Genomic DNA, 25543 nt, shown 5'->3' with positions numbered 1-25543 from the left:
GAAAAAATCCCAACACAGCACAAAGCCTGTGAAGTGCTACACAAATATGTTATTACTACTTTGGGGCAAGGCTGAATAAGTCCAAAGAAGCATCATGCCTGACGACGCTGAGTCGGCTGGCTGGTGAAGGCGTCTGTCCTTTCCCATGGTGGCCCCTGACTCACCTGTTGGACAGGTAGGGGGAAGGGAGAGTAATGAGTCTTACCTGCTCAGAGCTGGGGTGGGGCAAGACACACCCCATCCTTTCCATTGGTTCTTTCCTTAGTCTTACTGACAGCCCCTTGTCCAATCAGGAGGAAGTAACTTTCTATTTGCCAATAGGTGCAGCGTTAGGATGGGACCTCAAGTTGGAGTCCATCCCCAGAGCCGACTGGCAGTCCCTGGGGCCAATGGCGAGCGGATAAACATAGGCGACCGTGAAAGAGGACTGGGCACGAGGCTCCGCCCCTCGATGGGACAGCCAGGCGAGGCAGCCTGTGAGTTCGCATCAGCGGGTGGGCGTCTCCTTCAGGGGCGGAGCTTCAGAGGGGCGAGGGGCGTGGCTTGGCTGTCAGGTCCCTTTGCCTTTTGTTCGGTTACTGAGTTGCTGCCTAGGCCAGAGTCCGGAGCAGCCGCCGCCCGAGCGCGCCGAGCTCAGTTCGCTGCCCGCGCCGGCTCCCACCCGGCCCGACCCCGATCCGGCCCGGCCAGGCTCCACACGTAGGTGCGGACGACCAGGGGGCAGGTATCACTGGGGAGAGGGAGCGGGCGGCGAGCGGCCGAGAGGCCGGTCCCAGCGGTCTCCCGGCAGGTGAGGGCGGGTGCCAGGGAGCGCCAGCCTGCACCGGCGGCAGGGGGCGCGCTGGGGTCCTGGGCGCTGCGACTAAGGGGGCGCGCGGTTCGGGAGAGCCCGCCGCGGGGCTCCGGGAGCGGGAGATCCGAGAAGAGCGGAGAGCGATCAGATCAGGTACCTCCGGGGTCGCCCCTCTCCCGGACCCGCGGAGCCCGCCCAACGCCGTGTCCCAGATTCTCGCCTTGAGCTGGCAGGGGACACTTTGACCGGCTCTGTCTGCGTCCCAGGGCTCACTCTGCAGTCGGGGATTTACCGTTTGGGAAACTTGCTTCCGCTGATCTCTTTGGGGCCACCCTCACCCCATCCCACGCGTCATCCTCGCTTTCCCTCCCTCCCTACTCCCCCAGGCCTGGGTGGGGCCCTATTGTCTGCACCCAGCTTGCCCAACTGTGGGGGCTGAGCACACATTTTCCCAGCGACGCTGGCCTCACCTGCCGAGCAGGTGAGTGCACGGAGTCCAGAGGCCAGCTCCCAGAGGCTGGTTGATATTACCTGCGGCGCCTCCCTCGCCTCGCGTGGGTGCTGGGCTATGGCTCCTTCAGCGGATGTGGGATGGGGTGACAGTGGGGTTGGTGCAGGGCCCGGCTCAGTGCCCAGCTGGTGCCTGGCATCCGTGGCTCGGACTGGGGTCTGGGAGGAGGTGTCTGTGCATGGGTGGAGAATTCAGGGCCACCTGGCCCAGTTTCCAGTAGCTGTGGCTTCCAGAGTGTTGGTGTGGGAACAGGACTACCCTTCTTCCCTAACCTCTTATTGTTGGAAAAATCACCCAAAACAAACTTTGCAGAAGGAAGTACTCACGACAGCTTTCTCTTGGGGTTTTCCTGTCTCCTAGTCCAGAGCTTCCTCTAGGCTTAGGGGTCCCTCTTAGTGCAAAGCCCCCTCCCCCAGCCGGCCCCAGGCTGAACCTGGGCCAGTGTCTGCGCTCTGACCCGGTCCTCCCTGCCCCCACCTGCATCCCGTTTGCTGGGCCCCTGGGACCTGAGGTGGGGGCCGGGGTTGGGGGGGGAGGGCCGAGAGGGGAAGCTGCTTCTTCCGTCTCTTCCTGCCTCCAGGGACCACCACACCCCCTCGGAGGAGGCCTGCCTGCTAGTGGCTCTCTCTCCCAAGCTCTGCCCCCTCCCCAGGAATGGGGGGGCGGGGCCCGGCCAAACTGTGGAAGGTGGAGGGAGTGGTTGTTCTTTTCTCTACCCCACCCCCTCCTTACTTAGCCAGCTGGTAATTGAGGCTGTGGGGCTTGCTTGCCTTCTGATTTCTGAATTAGAAAGGTGCGTGCTTTCTGGAGCCTTCCTAGACCTTTCGCCACCCCCTTTTCTGAGAGACTTTGACGGCGAAAGTGGGACAGGAGGATGGCTTTTTTGGGGGAGGTTCCGTCAACACTAGACTCCTTCGGGCAGAGGTGAATCAGGCTTCCAACTCCTCTGCCCCCAATTTTCTAAGAGCCCTATCCGACTCCCTGCCAGAAATAGCCAGGCTTTCTATACCAATTTGTACAAACCAGAGTGTGGTCTTTTCGTAGGACTTGGAGCCCAGCCCCCTTGGGGGACTGTGAGAGCCAGTTTCTCCTTCAAGTCCTGGGTGTGGAAGGAAGATGGGAGGGGGATCAGCCCAGCTGGGGCGGGGGTGGAGAGCCTACCACCTCCTTTGGTTGTAGATGGGAGAGTGGGAGAGCACCAGACCCACTCCCTTGGAGTGTCCTGAGTAGGGGTCAGGTTCAGCCCTGGGCTAGGGGGCCGCTGAGGTAGGAACCCAGGCCCTGGGGGGAGGGGAAGGGGCCTGCACCCCTGGGGAACTACAGGGGCATGGAGTTTGGGCAAAAATAACCTGTTTTCCCTCCTCTTCGAGCCAATGTGGAGGAGGGGAAGACCTTGTAATTACCCTGGCTAAATGATTAGTTTAGCTAATCTGGTTTGTGGCTGTGATGAAAAGATAATACTGAGGAAGTATTGCTAGGAGGTGCCTGGTGAAACTGGCCACTGACTGGACTCGAGGGGGAGGGGAAGAAGGTAGGATCCAATTAGTCATTTCTTGCTAAGATCAAGCCCCAGCTTGGGTGACATGAGGCCTCTTCTCCCCACTCCGACCCTCCCTCGCACCCCAGCTCCACCCATTCCCTCTGGAGCCTCCATTGGGGCTGGGGCTGCCACAGCTGGGTTCTGAGAATGCAGTGTGTGGGAGCCAAGGGCAGGCCAAGGCTGGCAGCTTTTTCCCTTCCTGGAGGCCCATGGGGTGGGTACCTAAGACCGAGGTTTCTCTCTTCGAGGAGCCACCTTAGAAAGAGATGGGAAATTGACTAGCCTACAGAGGGCTGTTTATCTGGAGAGATGGTATAGGGGGCTGAGCTGGGTCCCAGCTCTGCTTCTCATTGCCTGTGTAGCCTTAACTTAAGATCAAGGAAAGACTTTAGACACCAAGCACCTTCATGAACTGTTCTCACTTATTCCTCATGGCTGTCTCTGGAAGCTGGTATCATTATCTCTTTTCTACAGATGAGGAAATTGAAACTCAGGGAAGTTAAGTCACTTGCCCAGGGTTGCACAGCTAGATGCTGAGCAGAGCCAGGACTGGCATTTGAGTTCTCTGGGGCTGCAAGCCTAGAGCCCATCCTGCTGCATTGCCCCACTGAAGTTCTAGAAAGGACTTTTCTGCCATCCAATTTTGAGAGTCTCTGCTTGATGGGGGAGTAGAGAATTCAGAAGTGCCCATAAAAGTAGGTGTGGGTGGTGAAGGTGGGAGTGACTCAGTCCTAGCCACTGCCCTCTGAAGCCTCCCCAATGGCTTGGTTTTTAGTTCCTGGTGGAGGGGGCTTTGTCCCTGAGTCTAGGGGCTGTGGCAGTTGTTTGGGGGAGGTTGGGAGGGAAAGAGGAGGGGAAAGGTCAAAGCCCTGCTGCCTCCTGGTTTGAGCTGGGTAAAACCATGGCTGTTCTGGGCTTGTCCCTATATAGGAAGTGGGAGTTGCCTGCTTTGCTGGGGCTGGGGCTGTGCCAGGATAAGGGGGGGGCTGCTCCCTGGGGAGTGGAGAGAAATGAGAGTCAGATTTAGGCTTAGGCTAATGCCCTGCTGGGTTCCACCAGTCACTGCTGCCAGGTTGCTCTTCGTGGGGAACTGGCTGTCCCCATGCTTTGGAGCCCAGGAGACCAGGGGTAGGTCGCTTGCTGGGAGGGCCTTTCTGGTGACAGGGTGGGGGTCATGGGTGCTGTCTGTCAGCCTGAGCCTTTGCCCTTGAGGGAGGAGCTGGTGTCAGATTGTCCTCTCAGACCTGCCTGGCTCTGGCACCTCTGCCAACTGGGCAGCTGACACCAGAATGGGCTTGGAAATGGGGCTTGGGGAATGGCTTCCCCATACGTGATGGTGCAGCCTGAGCCCCGAGCCTGTCACCAGGCTTACACATCCCTTGACAGCAGGAGGGGACCCTAGGCATGGGGATTATTGATCCTGGAGAAAGCTAAGGGGACTTGAGGTCGAGACAGTAGGAAAGAGAATGAGCTCAATCCCAGCTGACTGCTACAAAGAGGGGGATGGGCTTGCAGTTTCTGTCACCCCAGAGGACACAGGATCGATTGGGACTGATGCTCTTATAGAAGGAATGGAGGCGAGACAGGGGGAAGGACTTCTTGTCTGCTAGAGATGAGATCTTGAGTTGAAGAAGAGTAAGAGAGAGGGGTGGGGGTCCAGGACAGAGGCAGGCAGTACTCACTACCTTTTGGGGTGAATCTGAGACCTACTGGGGTCCTTAGGGAGACTTCATCTTGCGTCTTTTGAGAGAAGAGCGACATAACAGTGAGAGGGAGAGATATCTGTGAGCAGGCTGGCCCAACCCCTGTGAAGAGGAAAAGCAGTGTGGTTGGCTAGGTATCGGAGCTTGAGTCACTGTGAGTGACACTGTGAGACCTCTCTCTTGGGACATGGTTGGATCTGGTGGAGGTCTAGGGACATGGACTGTCCCATTTTCCAACCAATTCCTTGGCCAGGCCTGAAGAGAAAGCTCAGGACAGGAAGCTCACTCAGCTTTCTGTCTTTCCCCACTATGGAGACAGTAGCAGGGAGGGGGGCAGAGTTGGGACAGTGGCTGGGCAATCAATAAGCTGCTTATCTAGGGGTGACTCTCCCCTCTCCCTTGATTGAAAAAGTAATATCTGATCATTGTAAAAAAAAATTCGGAAGTTTATGCCAGGTGCAGTGGCTCACACCTGTAATTCTAACACTCTGGGAGGCCGACATGGGAGGATTGCTTGAGCTCAGAAGTTTTAGACCAGCCTGAGCAAGAGCAAAACCCCGTCTCTGCTAAACATAGAAAAATTAGAAAAATTAGCCAGGCATGGTGGTGTGCACCTATAGTCCCAGCTACTGGGGATGCTGAGGCAGGAAGATTGCTTGAGCCCAGGAGTTTGAGGTTACAGTGAGCTACGATGATGTCACTGCACTCTACCTGGGGTGACAGAGCAAGACTCTGTTTCAAAAAAAATAAATAGGCCAGGCACTGGTAAGGTGTCTGACACCTGTAATCCTAGCACTCTGGGAGGCGGTAGCGGGGGTGTGGGTGGGTGTAGGGGGGTGCGGATCGTTTGAGCTCAGGAGTTCGAGACCAGCCTGAGCAAGAGCGAGACCCTGTGTCTACTAAAAGAATAGAAAGAAATTACTTGGACACCTAAAAATATATAGAAAGAATTAGCCGGGCATGGTGTTACATGCCTGTAGTCCCAGCTACTCGGGAGGCTGAGGCAGAAGGATTGCTTGAGCCCAGGAGTTTGAGGTTGCTGTGAGCTAGGCTGATGTCACGGCATTCTAGCCCGGGCAACAGAGTGAGACTCTGTCTCAAAAACAAACAAATATAAATAAATAAAGTAAAAATAATTTTTAAATTTTTAAAAATTAAAAAAATAAAAAGTTGGGAAGTTTAGAAAAGTTTGAGAGAAGAAAAAAATTGCTCATCGTCCCAACTCTGTAAGGCAATTTTCTCTAAGATTTTTTTCCCTTCTATTAGCATCCTTTTGTTCTTTAGCCTGTGTCTTGATGAGCTCATGCTCTGTATACAGTAGCAAATTTTAAGCAAATCTTTATTTAAATCGTGATGTTCTCCAGCATGTGTTGTACAGGGATCTAGTGAAAATAAACAGGCGGGTTTTTCCTGCTCTTCCAAGAGGGGGTCGGGCAAGGATCTGACACCGCCGGCCCTCTGCTGTTGTTTCCTGATGCGGGTGAAGTGTTTTTCCATTCCCAGGAGTCCTGGTTGGGGTCATCTGCTGGTTTGGGGTCTGGCCTGCCCAGGGTCACCGGCAGGGAATGGCATTCTAGCTGGAGCCCTCTCCAGGGAGCACAGGGGTTCCCGAGGTGGAGCTACTTGTCCAGGGCATTTCCCTCTCCTACAAACCCCCTTCATTTTCCCACCCGGGTTTGTTTGTTTTGGGAAGGAGCCCAGAGGGAAGAAAGCAAACAGTCTCTGGGGCCTGCAGGTCTGAGCCTCCCCCAGGCCCGGCTGGCCTGGCCTGTCCTCAGGCGACAGTGCAGGCTGTGCCCCAGACTGGAAGTGAGGGTTTCCTCCGGAAGCTTAAGACCAGCTTCTCTGTCCTGTCTCCTGCTTCCATCTCTGCCCTCTTGGAGTGGCCAGTCTGCCAACGGAGACCACGATGTCTGACAGAGAATCTCCAGTCTGCGAGAGGGTCCCTCGGGGGCCGCCAGCCAGAGGAGAGAGACCTGCTGGGAAGCCCCAGCCTGTGGGCTGGACAGGCTCTCTAAGGAAGCGGTCCTGTCTGTCTCTGCACTTTCTAGAGCCTGCTTGTGTCTGTGCTTGGGACTGCTGGCTAGATCATAGCAGGAGCCTGCTGAGCCCAGCCTCCCCGGGGCTGCTGTGTGGGGACTGTCCCTGCCTGGCTGGCTGCAGGAGACAGCTCTGGCCACAAGGGGGACAGCTCAGTGTCTCTGCTCCTCTGCCAGCACCCAAACTTCATTCCTCCCCCCAGCACTGCCCCCCACCCTCCCCAGGGGCTCTGGCCTGGGGCTGGGAAGCAGCTTACCACCTAGCCTTCATCTGAGAGGTCAGAGAAAGAAGCCTGGGTCTTGCCCCCAAAGCAGGCTGCCAGCCACCTTGCCAGCCACCTTGCCAGCCACCTGTCTGTGCCAGCCTTCTCCTCTGCCATCTCTTTGTTCTCTGATACAAGGATGCTTGCCCGAGCCTTGCCTGTGGACAGAGTCCTAGTGAAAAAAGTAGCTTGATTGTCTCCATTTTACAGATGAAGAAAATGAGGCTTAAGGAAATCCAGTAACTTGCCCAACGGCACACAGTCGTGAGTGGTGGGGCTGGATGGAACCCCTCTCCCCACTCTGAATCCCACGCTCTTCTGCCCGCTCTCTGTCGTTGCCTGAGCCCCAGGGTCTGTGTCTGCACAGGATGCTGGTCTCTGGCCTGGGAAACCTCTGGGGGGTCCAGCCCCACCTTGCTCTTCAGTTCTGTGGGCAGCCTGTCCTTGTTGTGTCTTCAGGTGTCTTATTGACATTTGCCACCCTGTAGCCCAGCCCACTGTGCCCGTTACTGACTGTCCCCGGCAGGTGCTGGCTGGGGCAGGAGCCAGAGGTAGCTCTGCTGGGGTTATTTTTAATGTCAGGGCTGGGCTGCACTCTGCTAGGACAGTCTTGGATTTAGGGTGCCTGGTGCGGAGGAGGAGGCAGGAAGGAGGGGCAGGGTTCACCCCAAGCAGCCTCCTTGCCTGCTTGCAGACTCAGCTGGTATGGCCTGCAGTGGAAGGGTCCCCTGCACCCCTCTCCAGGGCCCATCTGCTGTCTTCCTGTCCTTGAGCTCTCCCTCGCTCCACCCTGTGATCTCAGAGCTGGCTTCTTCCTCCTGTGCTGCCAACAATAGAGCGCACTGCTAAACAAAGGCCCCCCATTCAACTCAGAAACCCGCCCTGTCTCTGTCCCTGTCTGTCCCTGGCTGGGGCGTGTGGGCAGGGCCTGTGTCTGTTTCTCCCGCTTCCACCCGAGCTCTGTCCAGGGGGGCTGCGGAAGGTCTGACTCCAGGTCTGGGGTGGAGAGGGATGAGACCAAACTGGGTGCGGTTCCTTCCACCCTGGGAGCTGTGAAACAAGCACTTTTGTTTCTTGTGGGAGAATTTCCGTGGTTCTCCTGGGGAGTAGGTAAGGAGAAAGGTGGGGCTGGTTGGCAGTCCTGCCTGAGGTCTGACTTCAGCCTTCCTGTTGCAGGAATAGCTCTCCCCACGGTCCTTTCCTCAAGAAGAGTCCTGGTGTCTGCCCTCTCTCTGAGCCTCTTTCCAGCTCTGACCTGGCCCACCATCAGCCTTCTCGTGTCTGCCATGGGAATCCTGGTTCCTTTCCCTAGAATCTTAGACATCAATGTTCCTTTGCCATCACCTGGGCCACCCTTTCTGTAGATGAAGAGGGAAAGTCATTGCTCAAGGACACCCAGCAAGTTTGTGGCAGAGCTGAGACTAGAACCTGGGATTCTTGATTTGCAACTGGGTGCTTTCCCCCCATCTGTGAGCACCTTTGGCCTTGTCAGCCCCCCTACCCTTGGCAAGAGGGCTCAGCTCCACCCAGTCTTGTCTAGTGGCCTGGGTGCTGGTCCCACTGGGAGGCTCACCTGGATTTGAGCAGGTGTTACCATTTTCTCAGTGTGGAGCCAGCTTCCTTACCTCAAAATTGGGACTAGAAAAATGCCTGCCAGGGTTGCTTTGAGGGAAGAGTGAGATTTGATAATAAAGGCCACTGCACCCCATGCCCAATGGCATCCTTTCACCTCTGCGTGGCCTCTCTGTGTCCCTGGGCAGCTGTCCTGCACTCAGGGTCTCTTGGCTGCAGGCTTGGGCTGGTAGGGGTGCTGAGGGGCCAGCCAAGGAAGCTCCTCCTCACCTGGGGGCCAACCCTGACCTTGGTGGTCCCTTTCAACATGGGGCTGGCAAGGAGGTGGTCCCTGTGGTTTGGGGTTAGGCACCGTCTCTATGTCTCTTCTCCGGTTAGGATGGGGTGTGTTTATGGACCAGGGTTGGAGATGTCGAGTTAGTCCACCGTCTTTCCTGATGTGCGGTGGCACCGTCCTTCTCAAGTGCTTGCAAGTCCAGTTTGCTCTCTTCTCCCTGGGGCGGCGTCTGTGTCTCCTCCATTTTCTCTTGGGACACGCCCTGGTGGCTGGATGACGGATGGGGAAGGCAGGAGGAAGCCCGGCAGGATTTTCCTGAGTCTGCCTTCCCCAAGCCCCCCTTTCCTGCCTGTGGCCCGCCCGGCACTGCGGGGGAGGGGTGTGGGGAGGGGCGGGGCTCCTCCTGAAATAGCCGCCCTGGCCCAGGCCTGGGAAGCAACTGCGCACATCTGGCGGCACAGAGCCTGCTGTCTGGCACTCAGGGCCTGCTTCTATTTATCAGCACGAAACTCTGAGTCACTCGGGATGGCAGGAAGAGAAGGAGGCAGTTGAGAGCCGGTCTGGCCCCTGCCTCTGCCTGTTGCAGGTGTGCTCATGGGCCACCTTGCGTCGCCATAAAAGGCAGCAAGACCTGAAGGGTCATTCGTCATCCTCCTTGAGGGTAGCACTGGGGCTGTCACACAGAAGACACGTCCCTGATGCTCTCTGTTCCTGGGGTGGGGCCAAGTTGCACCAGCCACCCTACCCTCGCCCTCCCCCAGTCCCCCATCACAGTGGGACAACCGGTTTGAGCTGCTGGGTGCTGCCCGGCGTCATGGGTGGAGCAGCCTGGGGTCTGCTTGCCCTCTGAGGCCGCACTGGGATGTGCAGTGGCCACATTCTTCCGTGTCACTCACGCCTGTGCCTGGTCCCGGCTCTGCAACTTCTAGCCTCAGTTTCCACATCTGTGAATGGGTGGACAGAGCGTGCGCTGTGAAACCCACCTGTGGACATGGTGGCATGTGTGGGGGTCTGGCCCATAGCACCCCTCACAGGATCTCAGCGTCCCTCGCCTGTCCCACCAGTCGCTGACCTTGGGAGGTCGGTTCCCAAGACAGTGGAGCCAAACGCAGACCAGGTGGGAAGGTCACCTTCCCAGTACAAAGTAGGGCCCAGCTATTCACCAACCTTCAAATGCCCCTGAGTCTGCAGAGGGAGGAGTTCCTGAGAGCCAGTGGCTGCCCAGACAGAGGCCGGCCCCACCGCAGATCCCTAGCTTGGGTTTGGGGAGACCAGAGGTGAGAGCAGGCAGGACTGAGAGAAACGGCCATGGCCCCCGACACTGGGCACCTGCCTTGTGCCAGGCACTGTGCTGGGCCCTTTGCAATATGGTCCTCACAACCAGGGAGGTGGTGTAACCCCATTTGACAGAAGGGACACTGATGCTCAGCAGAGAGGGGAACTGCCCTGGTAGTAAGTAGTTGAGATTTGAACTGTCTGTGGTTCTCTGAATCCTAGAAGGGACTTCTGGGGCGCTGGGAGAGATGGGCCTTAAGGCCTGGGCCTCTGGGGCCACTTGTGATTTGGCCCCACCCACAGGACAGTGAGAGCCTAGAGTCTCCCAGGGAGCCTGGGGCACTCCAGAGAAACCTGTCAGACTGCTTCCTGCCCCACCCAGTCTCCTGTCCAATGGCTGGGTGTGGCCTCGCCTCTGCAGCCTTTCCCAGGGAGCCCCGGGGGACAAGGGTGGGTCCACAGACCCCAGGGGCTGCTGGAGGCTCCTGGGAGTGTTGGGTCCAGACAGCAAGTGAGCCTAGGGCTGCTGGGGCGTCTGGCCCTTCACTGCCTCAGCCCCCAGGGGTTCACCCCCCACTGGAGGGCAGAGGTGCAAGGCCAGGACTCACACAGCTGGCATCCGTCATGGTCTGCCCCTCCCTGGGCCTGGGGCCCTTCTACATCCCCCCACACCCATCCTGTAGCCCACTGGGGCCCTTGGAGCCCTGGTGGGGTGAGGAGAGACCTCCCACCCCCTCCCCCACAGGGTCTGGGAAAGGGCTGAAGCTGGGGGCTGGGCCAGGTGTTGGGGTGCCCCTGGAGGGGGGAAGCTGACTTCCTGCTTCCTGACTTCCTTCTTTGTGCTGCCAGCAGCCACAATGGAGGTGATGAACCTGATCGAGCAGCCCATCAAGGTGACCGAGTGGCAGCAGACGTACACCTACGACTCAGGCATCCACTCAGGCGCCAACACCTGCGTGCCCTCAGTCACCGGCAAGGGCGTCATGGAGGACGACGACAGCTGCGGGCGCCAGTACACGATCAAGAAGACCACCACGTACACACAGGGTGCACCCCCGAGCCAAGGTCAGGACCCCCAGGGACTGTTCCATGGGGCAGAAAACCTGGCTGGGTGCTGAGACAGGTCCAGGTAGAAGGAGGCAGATTGTAGGGGCCTGTTCTGAGCAGAGAGGCCCACTCTTAGGGAGAGCGCAGTGGAAGCCGGGAGGTGCGGCTCGTGCTCACAGGGCCCACCCAGGCTGCAGAGGAGGCACGGGGGTTCAGGGTACCCCGTGTGGGAAGGACTGGACTTCTCTTCCATGAACCCTCAGTATGGAGGGAAGGCATAGACCCCATCCTCAGGGTGCCCCAGTCTGAAGGAAGAGGCTCAGTCATTGGTGGGGAGGTGTCACCGCTGCCCTCAGGGAGCCCCTGGACTTCCAGACATATCCCTTTGGCTCCAGAAGCCTCAAGGTCGAGGGGTGAGTCAGGCCTCCAGCCCTCAGAGAGCCCCCAGGCACCACTGTAGATGGGGCACGGTTCTCAAGCCTGAGGCCTCCTCGTGGGGGGAGAGGGGCCTATGAATGTGGGGGGAGAGGAGTATCCTAGGACTATTGTCCACAGGTGCCTCCAGGGCCCTGAGTGTTCCCGCTGGGAAGAGGTGCAGGTGGACTGTGGCCATCGGGGCTCTGCCGAGCTCGGCCCCTGCACGCTGGTCTCCCTGCTGACAGCAGGCAGGGGCCTCTCGGGTTGGCAGGAAAATGAATTTGTTGGTAGCTAAGAGTACAGCATCCAGGTGGGAAAGCCATGTAGATGTCTTCCCCTTCCTGAATCATTAGAAGGCACAGCCTCTGCCTCCCTTTCCCTGGGGGCATCCGGACGGTTGCCAGGGCCAGGTTACCTGGGCACCTATTTGTGGGACTCCCGGGCCCTCCCCCGCAGGCTCCCAGGGAATGGAAGCTGGAGGGGAAGCTACAGTCCCAGCTGAGGACCCAGTTCCTGCTCTCTGAAAGCCAGGCCTGATGTTGCCTTTGATCTGCTGCTGCATGATTCGGGCGCCTTGCTGGGCCTCCACTCGCATGCCTGTGTAGTGGGAGAGTTGCTGCCTTTGGCCGTGATGAGGGTATAGGTAGAATTCTGAGATTTCAGAGTTGAAAAGAGGCCTAGATGTCTAATCTGTCCCCTACCTGATGGTTGAGGGAGGAGAACAGAAGAGGGGCATGGGCCCCCGAGTCAGGCTGCTGTGCCCAGTTCTTCCATCTGTATAAAGTAGAGGGAATAATTATACTTACTTTGTAGGATTATCGTCAGATTAAATAAGAAAATAAAAGAAAAGCACTTGGGCAGATGTAGTGGCTCATGCCTGTAATCCCAGCACTCTGGGAGGCCAGGTGGGTGGATTGCTTGAAGTCAGGAGTTCAAGACCAGCCTGAGCAAGAGCAAGACCGCATCTCTATAAAACATAGAAACATTAGCCAGGCGTGGTGGCATGTGCCTGTAGTCCCGGCTACTCAGGAGGCTGAGGCAGGCGGATTGCTTGAGGCCAGGAGTTTGAGGATGCTGTGAGCTATGATGATGCCACTGCACTCTAGCCCAGGTGACAGAGCAAGACCCTGTCTCCAAAAGAAAAAAGAAAAGCACTTAGTTCACTGCCAGGCACTGTATAAGTCCTCAAAATATGTTAGCTATTCTTTTTTTTTTTTTTGAGACAGAGTCTCACTTTGTTGCCCAGGCTAGAGTGCCGTGGCATCAGCCTAGCTCACAGCAACCTCAAACTCCTGGGTTCAAGCAATCCTGCTGCCTCAGCCTCCCGAGTAGCTGGGACTACAGGCATGTGCCACCATGCCTGGCTAATTTTTTCTATATATTTTTAGTTGGCTAATTAATTTGTTTCTATTTTTAGTAGAGATGGGGTCTTGCTCTTGCTCAGGCTGGTTTCAAACTCCTGACCTTGAGCGATCTGCCCGCCTCCACCTCCCAGAGTGCTAGGATTACAGGCGTGAGCCACCTCGCCTGGCCAGCTATTCTTATTAAAAATAAGTATGGCTAATATTTTTGTAGTGATAAGTACCAGGCAGATGAATCGTTTCAGAGCAATTTATGACTATTTTCTCATTTAATCGTCATAAGAATTCCCTGTGGTGGATAGAACCATTTTACAGATGAGGTGACTGAGCCGATGGTGACCTCCCCCAGGTCCCTGGCGAGAGGCAGAGCTGTGAGTGGTGTGCTGGGGCCTTGGTCAGCGTGCGGACAGCCCAGGGAGCCTAGGTGGGGCTGTCTGTGCACCCTGTCCTACTCCCTGGTCCTGGCCCCTGCCTGCCTCCTGCACTCAGTCCCGTCCCGCTGGCCCCCAGGTGACCTGGAGTACCAGATGTCCACGACGGCCAGAGCCAAGCGGGTGCGGGAGGCCATGTGTCCTGGCGTGTCGGGCGAGGACAGCTCTCTGCTGCTGACCACCCAGGTGGAGGGGCAGACCACCAACCTGCAGCGCCTGGCCGAGCCATCCCAGCTGCTAAAGTCGGCCATCGTCCATCTCATCAACTACCAGGACGATGCCGAGCTGGCCACCCGGGCCCTGCCCGAGCTCACCAAGCTGCTCAATGATGAGGACCCGGTCCGTGAGAGGCCTGGCCGGGTGGGGGCTGGGCGGGGAGGGGGGAGGTCAGGTGTCCGCAGGGGAGGGACCATGTGGAGGTGGAGAGAGACCATGACCCAGGCCCCCGTGCGTGTGAGGAGTCTGACTTGGGTCCACCCGAGCTCTGGGGTAGGGTCTGTCTCTCGGCCCCTCCTCACTGCTCACGTCCATCCTCCAGGTGGTGGTGACCAAGGCGGCCATGATCGTGAACCAGCTGTCAAAGAAGGAGGCGTCTCGCCGGGCCTTGATGGGCTCGCCCCAGCTGGTGGCGGCCGTCGTGCGCACCATGCAGAACACCAGCGACCTGGACACGGCCCGCTGCACCACCAGTATCCTGCACAACCTGTCCCACCACCGAGAGGGGCTGCTCGCCATCTTCAAGTCGGGCGGCATCCCCGCTCTGGTTCGCATGCTCAGGTACCGGCCGTGCTTGCTGTGGGAGCCCAGGACTCCCCCTCACTCGGGCTTCCCCCTCCCTCCCCTGGGCTTCCATAAGCGTCTTTTGCCCCTACTATGTGCCGGGTGCAGAACTACGCCTGTCCTGGCACTCAGTGGCTCGCAGCCCAACAGGGGAGACAGGCACATAAACAGCAGGTTAATTATGGAGATACCGCATAGGCTGTGGCAGAAGAGTGTCACGGTCTCTCAGAGGTAGAATTGCACTAAGGGCTAAGCGAAGGGGGATGATGGGTGAGTGGAGTTTGGTCAATGTAGAAGGGAACAGTGTTCAGGCAGAGGGGTATGTACAAAGTCCCTTGCAAACTTTCTCTTTCCTGGCCAATGTTGTTTGGGCTCATTCCTTGTCCCCATACCAGGCTAGGTGCTCCCTGAGGGTGAGAGAGATTTCACTCCCTTCTGAATGCCACTCGGGGCTTGTCTAGCACGTGCCTTCCACACGGTCACTCAGTAGGGATAGCTGTCGAGGGGACCTGCTATGTGCTCAGCACCAGGCTGGGGGCTCAGGCGCAGGAGCCAGAGTCCCAGTGGGGATAGGAGAGTGCCGTGTGCTTTGTGCACAAGAGTTGGGCTGGGCTCAAGGGACAGTGAGATTTTAGCAACGGGGTATTTCCAGGGGGCGTCGGTGTGGGGGGAAGGCTTCCTGGGGGAGGCGGACACCCATGCCAGGCCCCTGGGACCTGACTGGTGCTAACCCCCTGCCCACCCTCGCAGCTCCCCCGTGGAGTCGGTCCTGTTCTACGCCATCACCACGCTGCACAACCTGCTGCTCTACCAGGAGGGCGCTAAGATGGCAGTGCGCCTGGCGGACGGGCTGCAGAAGATGGTGCCCTTGCTCAACAAGAACAACCCCAAGTTCTTGGCCATCACTACTGACTGCCTACAGCTCCTGGCCTACGGCAACCAGGAGAGCAAGGTGGGCCCTTCCCTGGTCCTCCCATGTCCTGAAGCCCATCCTTCCATCTTGCCCTAGGCTCACTTGTCTGCCCCCTCACTCTATATATTTATTTATTTAGAGACAGGGTCTTGCTCTGTTGCCCAGACTGGAGTGCAATAGTGTCATCATAGCATCATAGCTCACTGCAGCTTCCAACTCCTGGGCTCAAGTCATCCTCCTATCTCAGCCTCCTGAATGGCTGCGACTATAGGCGTGTGCCACCACACCTGGGTAATCGTTTATAGAGATGAGGTCTTACTATGTTGCCCAGTTGGTCACGTACTTGTGGCCTCAAGCAATCCTCCCACCTCGGCCTCCCAAAGTGCTGGGATTACAGGCTTGAGCCCCTGTGCCTGGCCTCCTAACTCCCTTTAGATGAGATATATATGTATATGCAGATACACGTGCTTCCTCATATTCCTGAGTTACTCAAAATTATTATTAATATTTTGAGTATAAGGAAAAGGAAAAAAAAATCACTCATCGTTCTCATACAGACACAGTTGTCATTTTGATGTGCTTCCTTCCATGTTGTTCTGTGGGGTGGGCATGTTTATAAATATGTACACATAGTTCTAGTCATAGGAACCTGCAACTTTACATCAATTTTCTACATGATGTTTTTTTTTTTTTTTTTTTTTTTTTTTGAGACAGAGTCTCACTTTGTTGCCCAGGCTAGAGTGAGTGCCGTGGCGTCAGCCTAGCTCACAGCAACCTCAAACTCCTGGGCTCGAGTGATCCTTCTGCCTCAGCCTCCCGGGTAGCTGGGACTACAGGCATGAGCCACCATGCCCGGCTAATTTTTTTATATATATATATATCAGTTGGCCAATTAATTTCTTTCTATTTATAGTAGAGACGGGGTCTCGCTCAGGCTGGTTTTGAACTCCTGACCTCGAGCAATCCGCCCGCCTCGGCCTCCCAAGAGCTAGGATTACAGGCGTGAGCCACAGCGCCCGGCCTACATGATGTTTTTAAAATCTTTCTTTTGCAGTATTGTCCTCAAAATCACCCTGTATTATGGCCGATGGCATTTCATTAAGTGGAAGGCCCAGACTTTCTTCTGAGGGAGGGCAGTCAGATTGCTCCCAATTGCTTACCTTTATAAACAATGCTGTAATGAACATCTTTGAGCATATAGCTTTTCCCAAAGATTAGAAAGAATTTTTATCAGTGGGATTAAATATTTTTAACACTTCTAGGATTTTACCCAGATGGCCAGACTGCTTTCCAAAAGGACTGGACTAATTTCCAGTGCCATAGGTGGTAATGGGTATGGGTACAGTTTTACCACATTCTTGCCACCATTGGGTATTATCTTTTTTCAGATTTTTGATTTATATAATAGCCACAAACGCTATTTGGGTTTTAGCTGAAACTCAGTAATGACAGTTCTGTCACCTGCCCCCCTTCCTTCCTTGTCCTTGTCATATTCCCCATCCATCTCACTCCCCCCTTCCCCCACAGCTGATCATCCTGGCCAATTCAGGACCCCAGGCACTTGTGCAGATCATGCGTAACTACAGTTACGAGAAACTGCTCTGGACCACCAGCCGGGTGCTCAAGGTGCTGTCTGTGTGTCCCAGCAACAAGCCTGCCATTGTGGAGGCTGGTGAGTGTTATGGCCTTGAGGGTGGCTGGGTGGGGGCTCTGCCCAGGACCACGCTCCCCTGTGGCTGACGGGACCCCTGTCCCCCACCCCAGGTGGGATGCAGGCCCTGGGCAAGCACCTGACAAGCAACAGCCCCCGCCTGGTGCAGAACTGCCTGTGGACCCTGCGCAACCTCTCGGACGTGGCCACCAAGCAGGTGAGGGAGGCGTCCAGGTCTGGGGTCGACTTCTGCAGCTGCCTCCTCCAGCCTCCTGTCTGGGTGTGGGACCTTACGTGCTGTGGGAGGACTGTGCCTCTAAATCCCCGCCCTCGTGGCTGAAGACTGTCATCCCACCAGCCACAGGCTCCAATCCCTATTGCAGGTTTGGGAAGGGAAGAGAAGCGGGTGCAGGCTGATGTTTTAAGCTGGGCTTCAGCTGGTGGCAAAGGAACAGTTTTGACCTGGACTCTAGGGTGGGGAGGAATAGTGCTCCAAGAGATATCTTTGAGGCCCGGGTCGCTAAAAATACAATTAAAGGAAAACTGCATCTCTAGGACAAGCCCCTGGTCCCTCGCTCTGCTTGGGCTTGTGGATGTCAGTTCATTTAACCCTTTCCGAATCCTGGAGGTAGACTCTGGGACCCTCTTGGTTAGATGATGAAACAGGCTCAGGGAGTTAAGTAGTGGCCCGTGGTCACGGCTAGTAAATGACAGAGCTGAGATTTGAACCCAGGACTGTCTCTCCCCAAAGCTGAGGTCTTCCTGCTCCCCTACAAGGCCCACATGGCTCTCCCTGGGAGAAGTGAGACTTCCGCATTACAGATTTATCCTGAAAGTGTGTTTGGCTTAGGGCCCCTTTGGGGGCAGCAGGGAAGGCCCAGAAAGGTGAGAAGTATGTAAAAAAGTGGCTCAGCTGAGCCACTGAAGCATGTGGCCCATAGCAGTTTCCTCCTGGCCTAGAGCCCTCCCTTGGCCACCGTACCCTCAGCCTGAGTAGGGCTCTGCCTGGGTCTGAGGCCCTGGAGAGAGGCAGGTGGGATGGAGGGAAGAGCATGGGCTTAGGGGCTGCCCTGGGTTCAGATCCAGCCACTCGCTGTGTGTCTGTGGGCCAGTCCCCCAGCCTCTCTGAGCCTCACTGCCTCCCTTTCTGGGAGGGATAGGAACACTCTCTCCCAGGGCATAAACATGTGGGAGTGAAAGGGGTACGAACAGGCAGGGCTGACCCCTTCTGGCTACCCCGCTCCCCTCGGCCATATCTGGGAAGCTTCCTGGAGCTGGCTGCCCCCTCACTCCCCACTGCCTTCCTCGCCCAGGAGGGCCTGGAGAGCGTGCTGAAGATCCTGGTCAACCAGCTGAGCGTGGACGACGTCAACGTGCTCACCTGCGCCACGGGCACTCTCTCCAACCTGACGTGCAACAACAGCAAGAACAAGACGCTGGTGACTCAGAACAGTGGCGTGGAGGCCCTCATTCACGCCATCCAGCGTGCTGGCGACAAGGATGACATCACAGAGCCCGCCGTCTGCGCCCTGCGCCACCTCACCAGCCGCCACCCCGAGGCCGAGATGGCCCAGAACTCTGTGCGTCTCAACTATGGCATCCCTGCCATCGTGAAGCTGCTCAACCAGCCCAACCAGTGGCCGCTGGTCAAGGTACTGGGGCTGGGCCAGCAGGAGCTCCCTGCTGCGGGGCCAGGCGCGTGGCAGTACGGGCGAAGTTGCTGCCACAAAGACGCCCTAAATACAGTGGCTCAAATGAGATAGAAGTTTCTTTCTCTCCCATGTAACAGTTTAGACTTTGACATTGGCTCTGCTCCAGAGACCCAGATTCTTTCCATCTGTGGCTCCGCCACCCCCTGGAGCAGAGCTTCTCAAAGCTTCGTGTGCGCGTGGCACCCTGGGCAGTCTCATTAAACTGCAGGTCCCGATGCAGGAGCCCTGCAGAGGGTCTGAGAGTCTGCCTTTCTGGCAAGCTCTCTGGTCCATGGAGCACGTTTCTCAGGGCAGAGGGTCTAGATGAGAGTGTTGTCCTGACGTGATGGCTGGGCTGAGCACATCCCCTATCTAGTTTCTGGCCCAGGAGAAGTGGGGAGGGCCGCTGGCCACCAGGAAGTAGGACTCATAGATTTCAGCTCACACCCTGGAACTTGGTCATTTGGAGATGGCAGGAGGTTAGGAAGTGTGATCACCAGCTAGAAGGACGTGTGTCCTGCTGAAACTCAGCAAGGCTACTAAAGAGAGGATTCTGGGGGACACTTAGTTTCTGCCGTGGGGAGTCAGGGGTGTGAAGGGGGGGCCCTCTCCTTGGGAGGCTACTTGGGTAGGAGAGAGATGTGTGTCACTTCCCTGTCCAGCAGGGGGCATGAGGGTGGGCCAGGTGGTGGCAGGCCCAGGGGACTACTTATCCAGGAGGGTCTGTGTGTGTCTCTATGTGTAGAAACAAGGGAAAGAGCCAAAGGCAAGGTGACGTCTGCTCCTGGAGAGTGGGAAGCTGCCATTGACTAGGGTTTTGTCAACGGGCATAGGAGCCAGCTGGCAGGGGCCTCCACTAGCTAAATTTTAGACAATTTAACAGAAAAGAATGACTCTGAGTGATTGTATACATTGAATTTTTTAAAAATTCATAGTAAGAAAAAAAGGCAGTGTATGACTCCTCCTTGGTGCTTGGTCTTGGCTGTAAGTCCCAGGTGGGGGGAGCACGTGCACGACTGAGCCAGCAGCTAGGTGACAAGTGACAAGTAACCCTGGCAAGTCATCCAGCCTGTGCTCACATCCTCACCTCACATGATTTCATCTGCGCCGGCTCTGGCTTCTTGTTTTGAGGATCAAATGAGATGAGAAATTGCTTTGCAAGACCCCGAGGGACTCTGGGAGGCCGAGTGGCTCCTGTGAGTCAAGGACCCCAGGGAGACCTCTTCTCGGAGCCCTGCTGGGGAGTGATTACAATGTGAGCGTCACCCGAGCCGAAGACTTTGAGGTCAACCATAGGGAAGACTTCCCGATAACCAGGGTTGGGAGCTGTCAGAGAAGCAAGCAGGGCCCTGGTGTCTATGGGTGGTTTAAGAGAGAGGAGACTGGGTGAAGGTCAGGACATGGTGGAATGTTCTGGAATGGGGCGTTGTTTTAGCAGGTGCTATTAGAGGTAGCCATGAAGACCCACGGATCCTATGGAATAAGGGACAGGGGCTGGGGGTGTTTTCATTCTCTGCAGATCTTCCAGCGTGTCTGTATCTGACTGGGGGGACAGAAGAGGTGACAGGGGTGGGAAGAGATGCCCAAAGCTGGGAAACTGGGATCCTCCAGCTGCCCAAGAAATGTCCCTGATCACTGTCCCTTTTCTTGCCAGGCAACCATTGGCCTGATCAGGAATCTGGCGCTGTGCCCAGCCAACCACGCCCCGCTACAGGAGGCCGCGGTCATTCCCCGCCTCGTGCAGCTGCTGGTCAAGGCGCACCAGGATGCCCAGCGCCACGTGGCTGCAGGCACACAGCAGCCCTACACGGTAAGTGCTCTGGTGGTGCCTGTGACACCCCTCCCGGGGGGCCAGGGGTCCTCTGTGCACACATGTGAGTGTGCGTGTGTGTGCGTGTGTGTGTGTGTGTGTAAATGAGGAGGTGAGTTGCAATTGATGCCAACTCCAACGGCCATTGACGTTTGTCAGGGTGTCGTGGTGGGGGAGGGGCTGTGGCTGTGTCCGAGGGCCACCTGTCCCCATGCCCCTGCCTCCTCTTGTGCAGGACGGCGTGAGGATGGAGGAGATCGTGGAGGGCTGCACTGGAGCCCTGCACATCCTCGCCCGGGACCCCATGAACCGCATGGAGATCTTCCGGCTCAACACCATCCCCCTGTTCGTACAGGTGAGTCTGGGGCAGGTGGGCAGGTGAGGTTCCCCCCAGCCCCACACTGATGAAAGGGGAAGGTTGGGAGTGACAGGTATGAAAGGTCTGGGCCAGACATGGAGAGGTCTTTGGAGGAAAGAGGCCACACGAGGAGTGACTCCTTAGCAGACCCCTGATGGGAATGGCTTTCCAAGCTCAAAAGCAAAGGATGAGATCACAGATGGGAAAAAAAAAAAAAAAAAACATCTTGAGATTCAACCACATAAACATTAAAACCATCTGTGTGTCAGAAACAACCTAAAAAAGCATTAAAAAATGTAATCAGCAGACTGGGAAAATATGTGCAGGCGCCATAACAGACGAGAGTTTAATATCCTTCGTGTAAAAGAGCTCATTAATACTCCATCCCAGCAGTTAGATTCAGGCGGAGGCGACGAGTAATTCCCAGTGGGTCATATGCAAGTGACACTCGGCCCCAGGGGTTTGAAGACATGACAGCCCCAGTGTCATGTCAGGGGAGAGTCGGGGGGGGCTGTGGGTGCGCTGCCCGCCTGCCTCACCCCCCACCCGCGTCCCCTCTCCCCAGCTCTTGTACTCGTCAGTGGAGAACATTCAGCGCGTGGCCGCCGGCGTACTGTGCGAGCTGGCCCAGGACAAGGAGGCGGCCGAGGCCATCGATGCTGAGGGGGCCTCTGCGCCCCTCATGGAGCTGCTGCACTCCCGCAACGAGGGCACAGGTGAGGGGCTGTGCGGTGGGCGAGCGGGCAGAGGGTGGTGGGGGCAGGCGTCTGACTTAACCTTTCCTTTCCTCTCTGCTCAGCCACCTATGCCGCTGCTGTCCTGTTCCGCATCTCCGAGGACAAGAACCCAGATTACCGGAAGCGTGTGTCCGTGGAGCTCACCAACTCCCTCTTCAAGCATGACCCGGCTGCCTGGGAGGCTGTGAGTGCCCTGGGTCGGACTGCAATGCATGGTTGTGCAAGTTGCACACTACACAAGGGCAACACTTTAGGGTTGTACAAGTTGCACAAGGGCAACATACTGTCAACTTCATAGATTTTTATTTTTTTTATTTTTATTTTTTTTGAGACAGAGTCTCACTTTGTTGCCCAGGCTAGAGTGAGTGCCGTGGCGTCAGCCTAGCTCACAGCAACCTCAAACTCCTGGGCTCAAGCGATCCTGCTGCCTCAGCCTCCCAGGTAGCTGGGACTACAGGCATGCACCACCATGCCCGGCTAATTTTTTCTATATGTATTAGTTGGCCAATTAATTTCTATTTGTAGTAGAGATGGGGTCTCGCTCTAGCTCAGGCTGGTTTCGAACTCTTGACCTCAAGCAATCCGCCCGCCTCTACCTCCCAGAGTGCTAGGATTACAGGCGTGAGCCACCGCACCCAGCCAGATTTTTATTTTTATTTTTATTTTTATTTATTTATTTTTGAGACAGAGTCTCACTCTGTTGCTTGAACTAGAGTGCCCTGGCATCAGCCTACCTCACAGCAACCTCAAACTTCTGGGCTCAAGCGATCCTCCTGCCTCAGCCTCCCAGGTAGCTGGGACTACAGGCATGTGCCACTACGCCCAGCTAATTTTTCTAGTTTTTGTAGACATGGGCTCTCACTCTTGCTCAGACTGGTCTCAAACTCCTGAGCTCAAGCAATCCTCCTGCCTCGGCCTCCCAGAGTGCTAGGATTACATTTTGTAAGCCACTGCGTCTGGCCCATAGATTTTTATTTTATCACTGGATCACTGATGACAATTTCTAGCAGATGGAAGTAGTAGGTTGAACCATATGTCTGTTTTTGACCTACAAAAATGGCAATTTTATTTTGTCCTAATGAATGTAAAGTATTTATGGAAAGGGTGCCCTTTCCTAACTTGCAGGAAGGCGCTGTGTAGGCTAGCAGCAGCCTGGGCCTGGCTGGGGCAGGGCCCTGCACGGTCCTTGAGTCCTCTTCCCTCCACTCCCCTCCCCTTCTGTGGGAACCCCAGCGCGACTGGTGAGACCCTCCCCCCTGGGGTGGCACCGAGGCCATGAGCTCATCAGGGCACTGGGTAACCCCATTTCATCATCCTTTGTTCCTCCAAGGGGTCTTTGCTTTCCCCTAGACCCCTATTCTAGAAGCATCTCTCCTTGCCCCCAGCTAACGTCCAGCTCAGAGGCTGCATTTTCAGACCTCGCCCCCAGCAGTGTCTCTCTCTCCCCCTGCGCAGGCGCAGAGCATGATCCCCATCAACGAGCCTTACGTAGATGGTGAGTGTGCGGAGCGCTCTGGGACCCCGGGAGCCTGGGTCATGTGCGGGTGTGTGCCAGGGGACATGTGTCTCCAGGACTAGAGGACCTGTGGCAGCCACTGTGTGGCATCCACCACGCCCGCCTGAGGCGGGAGTCTGCAGAAGGGGTCAGGCCGGCTGCTGGGGGTGGGCGGGGCTAGAGGAGGGGGCTGAGGGCTGCCCAGAGCACCCTGCATGGTGGCCTGCCGACCCCTGGACCCAGCGCCCTTCTCGTCCCCAGACATGGATGCCACCTACCGCCCCATGTACTCGAGCGACGTGCCCCTCGACCCCCTGGAGATGCACATGGACATGGACGGGGACTACCCCATCGACACCTACAGCGACGGCCTCAGGCCCCCGTACCCCACTGCCGACCACATGCTGGCCTAGGCGCCTCGGCCCCTGGTACAGCACCCTCGCTGCGGGCTGCCGGGGCACCTGCTCTTGCGTCTCTCTAGAACCTCCTCCGGCTGGAGGCCCTCCATTTCTCCATGGAAACTCTGGCTCCTTTTCGGGGTGGGGGTGCGGCGCTGCAGAGCTTCCCCGGGCAAGGCGCGCCCTGCCCGGCCTTATTCCCGTGTCTTTGCTTGGGGCAGGGGGGCCCTGCTCATACCAGCCCCTTCCTTCCAGGGGTGGTGGGCAGGTGACACTCGAGTGGCATGAGCTTCTGGGGACACAGGTCTGCCGAGCCCCTGACCTCTCTGTGTCTCTGCTCACCCCACCAGGTGCGGTCCCTCATCCGGGAGGCTCTCCGTGCAGGCGATGGGGCGAGACAGAAAAGTGCCTGAGCTGGGGACTGGGGCTGCGACCTCCTGCTGAGCCCTGTGTCCCCAGGGGTCCTCCGTAGGGTCTTTCTTGGGATGGTGTTCTGCTCCTTCTTTTCTGTCCTGAGCCTGACACCCCCTCCCCACCCCTGTGGCCCTGGCCACTTAAAGCTTCAGACACAAGGTGGCCACTGTGTTCCCCTCGCTGAACCCCACCCCTGGCCTGTCTCCAGCTGCCTGGGCCCCGCAGGGTTTTGGTTCCTTCTCTGGGTCTGATTTTCTCACCGAACTCCACTGACAACTGCTCTGAATTCTTGGGGTCTCCAGGACCCAGGTTCAAGGCCTGAACCCCCCAAATCCAAAGTTTCTCTTGAAAAGTTCAGGAACCGTCCAGGGGAGATGGGGCGGAGGTGTGGAGAGTGAGTCCCCGCTCCAGGACACAGCCCACTTCTCTCTCTGGGATGCTAAATTGGCTTTGCCTAGCGCCAGGGAGCTTTGGGGACAGCTCCCACACACCCTGTCCCCCCCATACAGCTGCCCTGGCTGCCCCCAAGAAGTGCTCTTGGCTGACCCCTCTGGTGTGCGGTGAGGGGCTTTCTCTTCCCCTTCCTGTTTCAGACTCCCCCCGCCACCTCCTGCACACGGCGTGGGGGGATGGGGCGGTCCCAGCAGAGAGTTTTATTATTATCGCTTTATGTTTTTGGTTATTGGAGTTTTTGTATAGACCAAAGCAAAGAAAATAAAACTTACACAGAGATCCAATGGAGGCCGTTCAGGGGCGAGGGGCGGGAGAGGCAAGGGGCTCCCCTGGCAGCCTGGCGCCCTCCTCGGCTGGATCCTGTGTGTCCTGGGGTGGCCGTGTCGTGTCCAGGGAGAGACAGGGAGAGGGGAGCTGGGGAGAAAGCGTTTGAGGAGCTGGAGTTGATTTAATCCAGTACTCACGTGTAGGGTGCAGGGGTAACTGGGTGAGTCCCCCCTTCAGGAAACTAGGATGCTCAGGGACACTGGGCCTATTCTGTCCTCAAACAGGCGACCTCCTTGCTGGTCCCTCAATTTCCAGCAATGCTCTGCTCCCGAATGGCCTTAGTGTACATTTGGCAGGTGTCTCCTGTGTGTAACGGCCGTCGTTTGCGGCTTGGAGTCCAGGCCCCCTGTTGGTCTGCAGTGATCCCCTCCCACCCCTGCCCCTGCCCACCTCCCCTCTGCGCCACGCCTCCCCAGTGTGCCCTCAGCAATGCCAGTGACAGCTAGCAACCTCCACACTGCCACCTGATCTTTGTTCATGCTGCCCCCTGCCTGGACTGACTTCACTGTTCATCCAGTGGGATCTGTCATTTCATCCATCACATTGGTCTGTGACAGTTCCCCACCCACAACCCCAAACTCTGTCTGAGCTGGGCTGGTTACGATGCACCTGGCAGACCTGTCGACATGTGGCATCTGTGCCCCTGCTCTCTCGGGGTCCCACACCTGCTTTCCATGCCTGCCGGGAGCTCAGGGTGGTGGTGGGGGGGCTGCGGCCTCAGTCATGGAGGGTCAGTGGGATGTGGGGCTCTGGCTGGGGCCGGAGGCAGGTAGCCCAGGTAGGAAGTGGCTGTAAAGCCCAGGCAAGAGTTGAGGTGAGCTCTGCCGACAGGTGCTCAAGGAGGGCTTTTTTTGTTTTTGAGAGATAGAGTCTGTCTCACTCTGTTGCCTGTGCTAGAGTGCCATGGCATTAGCCTAGCTCACAGCAACCTCCAACTCTTAGGCTCAAGCAATCCTTCTGTCTCAGCCTTTAGAGTAGCTGGGACTACAGGCATGTGTCGCCATACCCAGCTAATTTTTTTTTTTTTTTGAGACAATCTCGCTTTGTTGCCCAGGCTAGAGTGAGTGCCATGGCATCAGCCTAGCTCACAGCAACCTCGAACTCCTGGGCTCAAGCAATCCTTCTGCCTCAGCCTCCCGAGTAGCTGGGACTACAGGCATGCGCCACCATTCCTGGCTAATTTTTTCTATATATATTAGTTGGCCAATTAATTTCTTTCTATTTATAGTAGAGACGGGGTCTCACTCTTGCTCAGGCTGGTTTCAAACTCCTGACCTCGAGCAATCC

General features: G+C 56.8%; 1 protein-coding gene across 4 annotated transcripts; it reads left to right on the top strand.

The window, feature by feature from the left end:
• The first annotated feature begins 553 nt into the window (after positions 1-553).
• JUP (junction plakoglobin) lies at positions 554-24208 on the top strand. Of its 4 annotated transcripts, none has more exons than XM_012765758.3 (15): positions 554-699; positions 10823-11038; positions 13309-13568; positions 13768-14006; positions 14760-14961; positions 16450-16594; positions 16687-16790; positions 17887-18225; positions 19919-20074; positions 20310-20429; positions 20998-21148; positions 21232-21353; positions 22625-22664; positions 22926-23092; positions 23413-24208. In XM_012765758.3, exons 2-14 carry the CDS (start codon positions 10831-10833, stop codon positions 23075-23077), a joined length of 2238 nt encoding a protein of 745 aa, XP_012621212.2. In that variant the 5' UTR covers positions 554-699; positions 10823-10830; the 3' UTR covers positions 23078-23092; positions 23413-24208. The 4 variants fall into 4 exon arrangements, with proteins under 4 accessions (XP_012621212.2, XP_012621210.2, XP_012621211.2 ...); XM_012765756.2 differs by having other exon boundaries at positions 554-703; XM_012765757.3 differs by having other exon boundaries at positions 554-724.
• The last annotated feature ends 1335 nt before the right edge of the window (positions 24209-25543 follow it).

The sequence above is a fragment of the Microcebus murinus genome, chromosome 18, assembly GCF_040939455.1.
Source record: "Microcebus murinus isolate Inina chromosome 18, M.murinus_Inina_mat1.0, whole genome shotgun sequence".
In the NCBI taxonomy this organism is placed as follows: domain Eukaryota; kingdom Metazoa; phylum Chordata; class Mammalia; order Primates; family Cheirogaleidae; genus Microcebus; species Microcebus murinus.
This window is presented reverse-complemented; position numbering and strand designations above follow the sequence as displayed.

Excerpts from the sequence above, each read along its gene's own strand:
- JUP (XM_012765758.3), top strand. The coding sequence starts at position 10,831 with ATGGAGGTGATGAACCTGATCGAGCAGCCCATCAAGGTGACCGAGTGG. Across the intron at positions 13,569-13,767 it reads TGCTCAATGATGAGGACCCG|GTGGTGGTGACCAAGGCGGC; the intron begins GTCCGTGAGAGG and ends TCCATCCTCCAG. Across the intron at positions 21,149-21,231 it reads CTCCCGCAACGAGGGCACAG|CCACCTATGCCGCTGCTGTC; the intron begins GTGAGGGGCTGT and ends CTCTCTGCTCAG.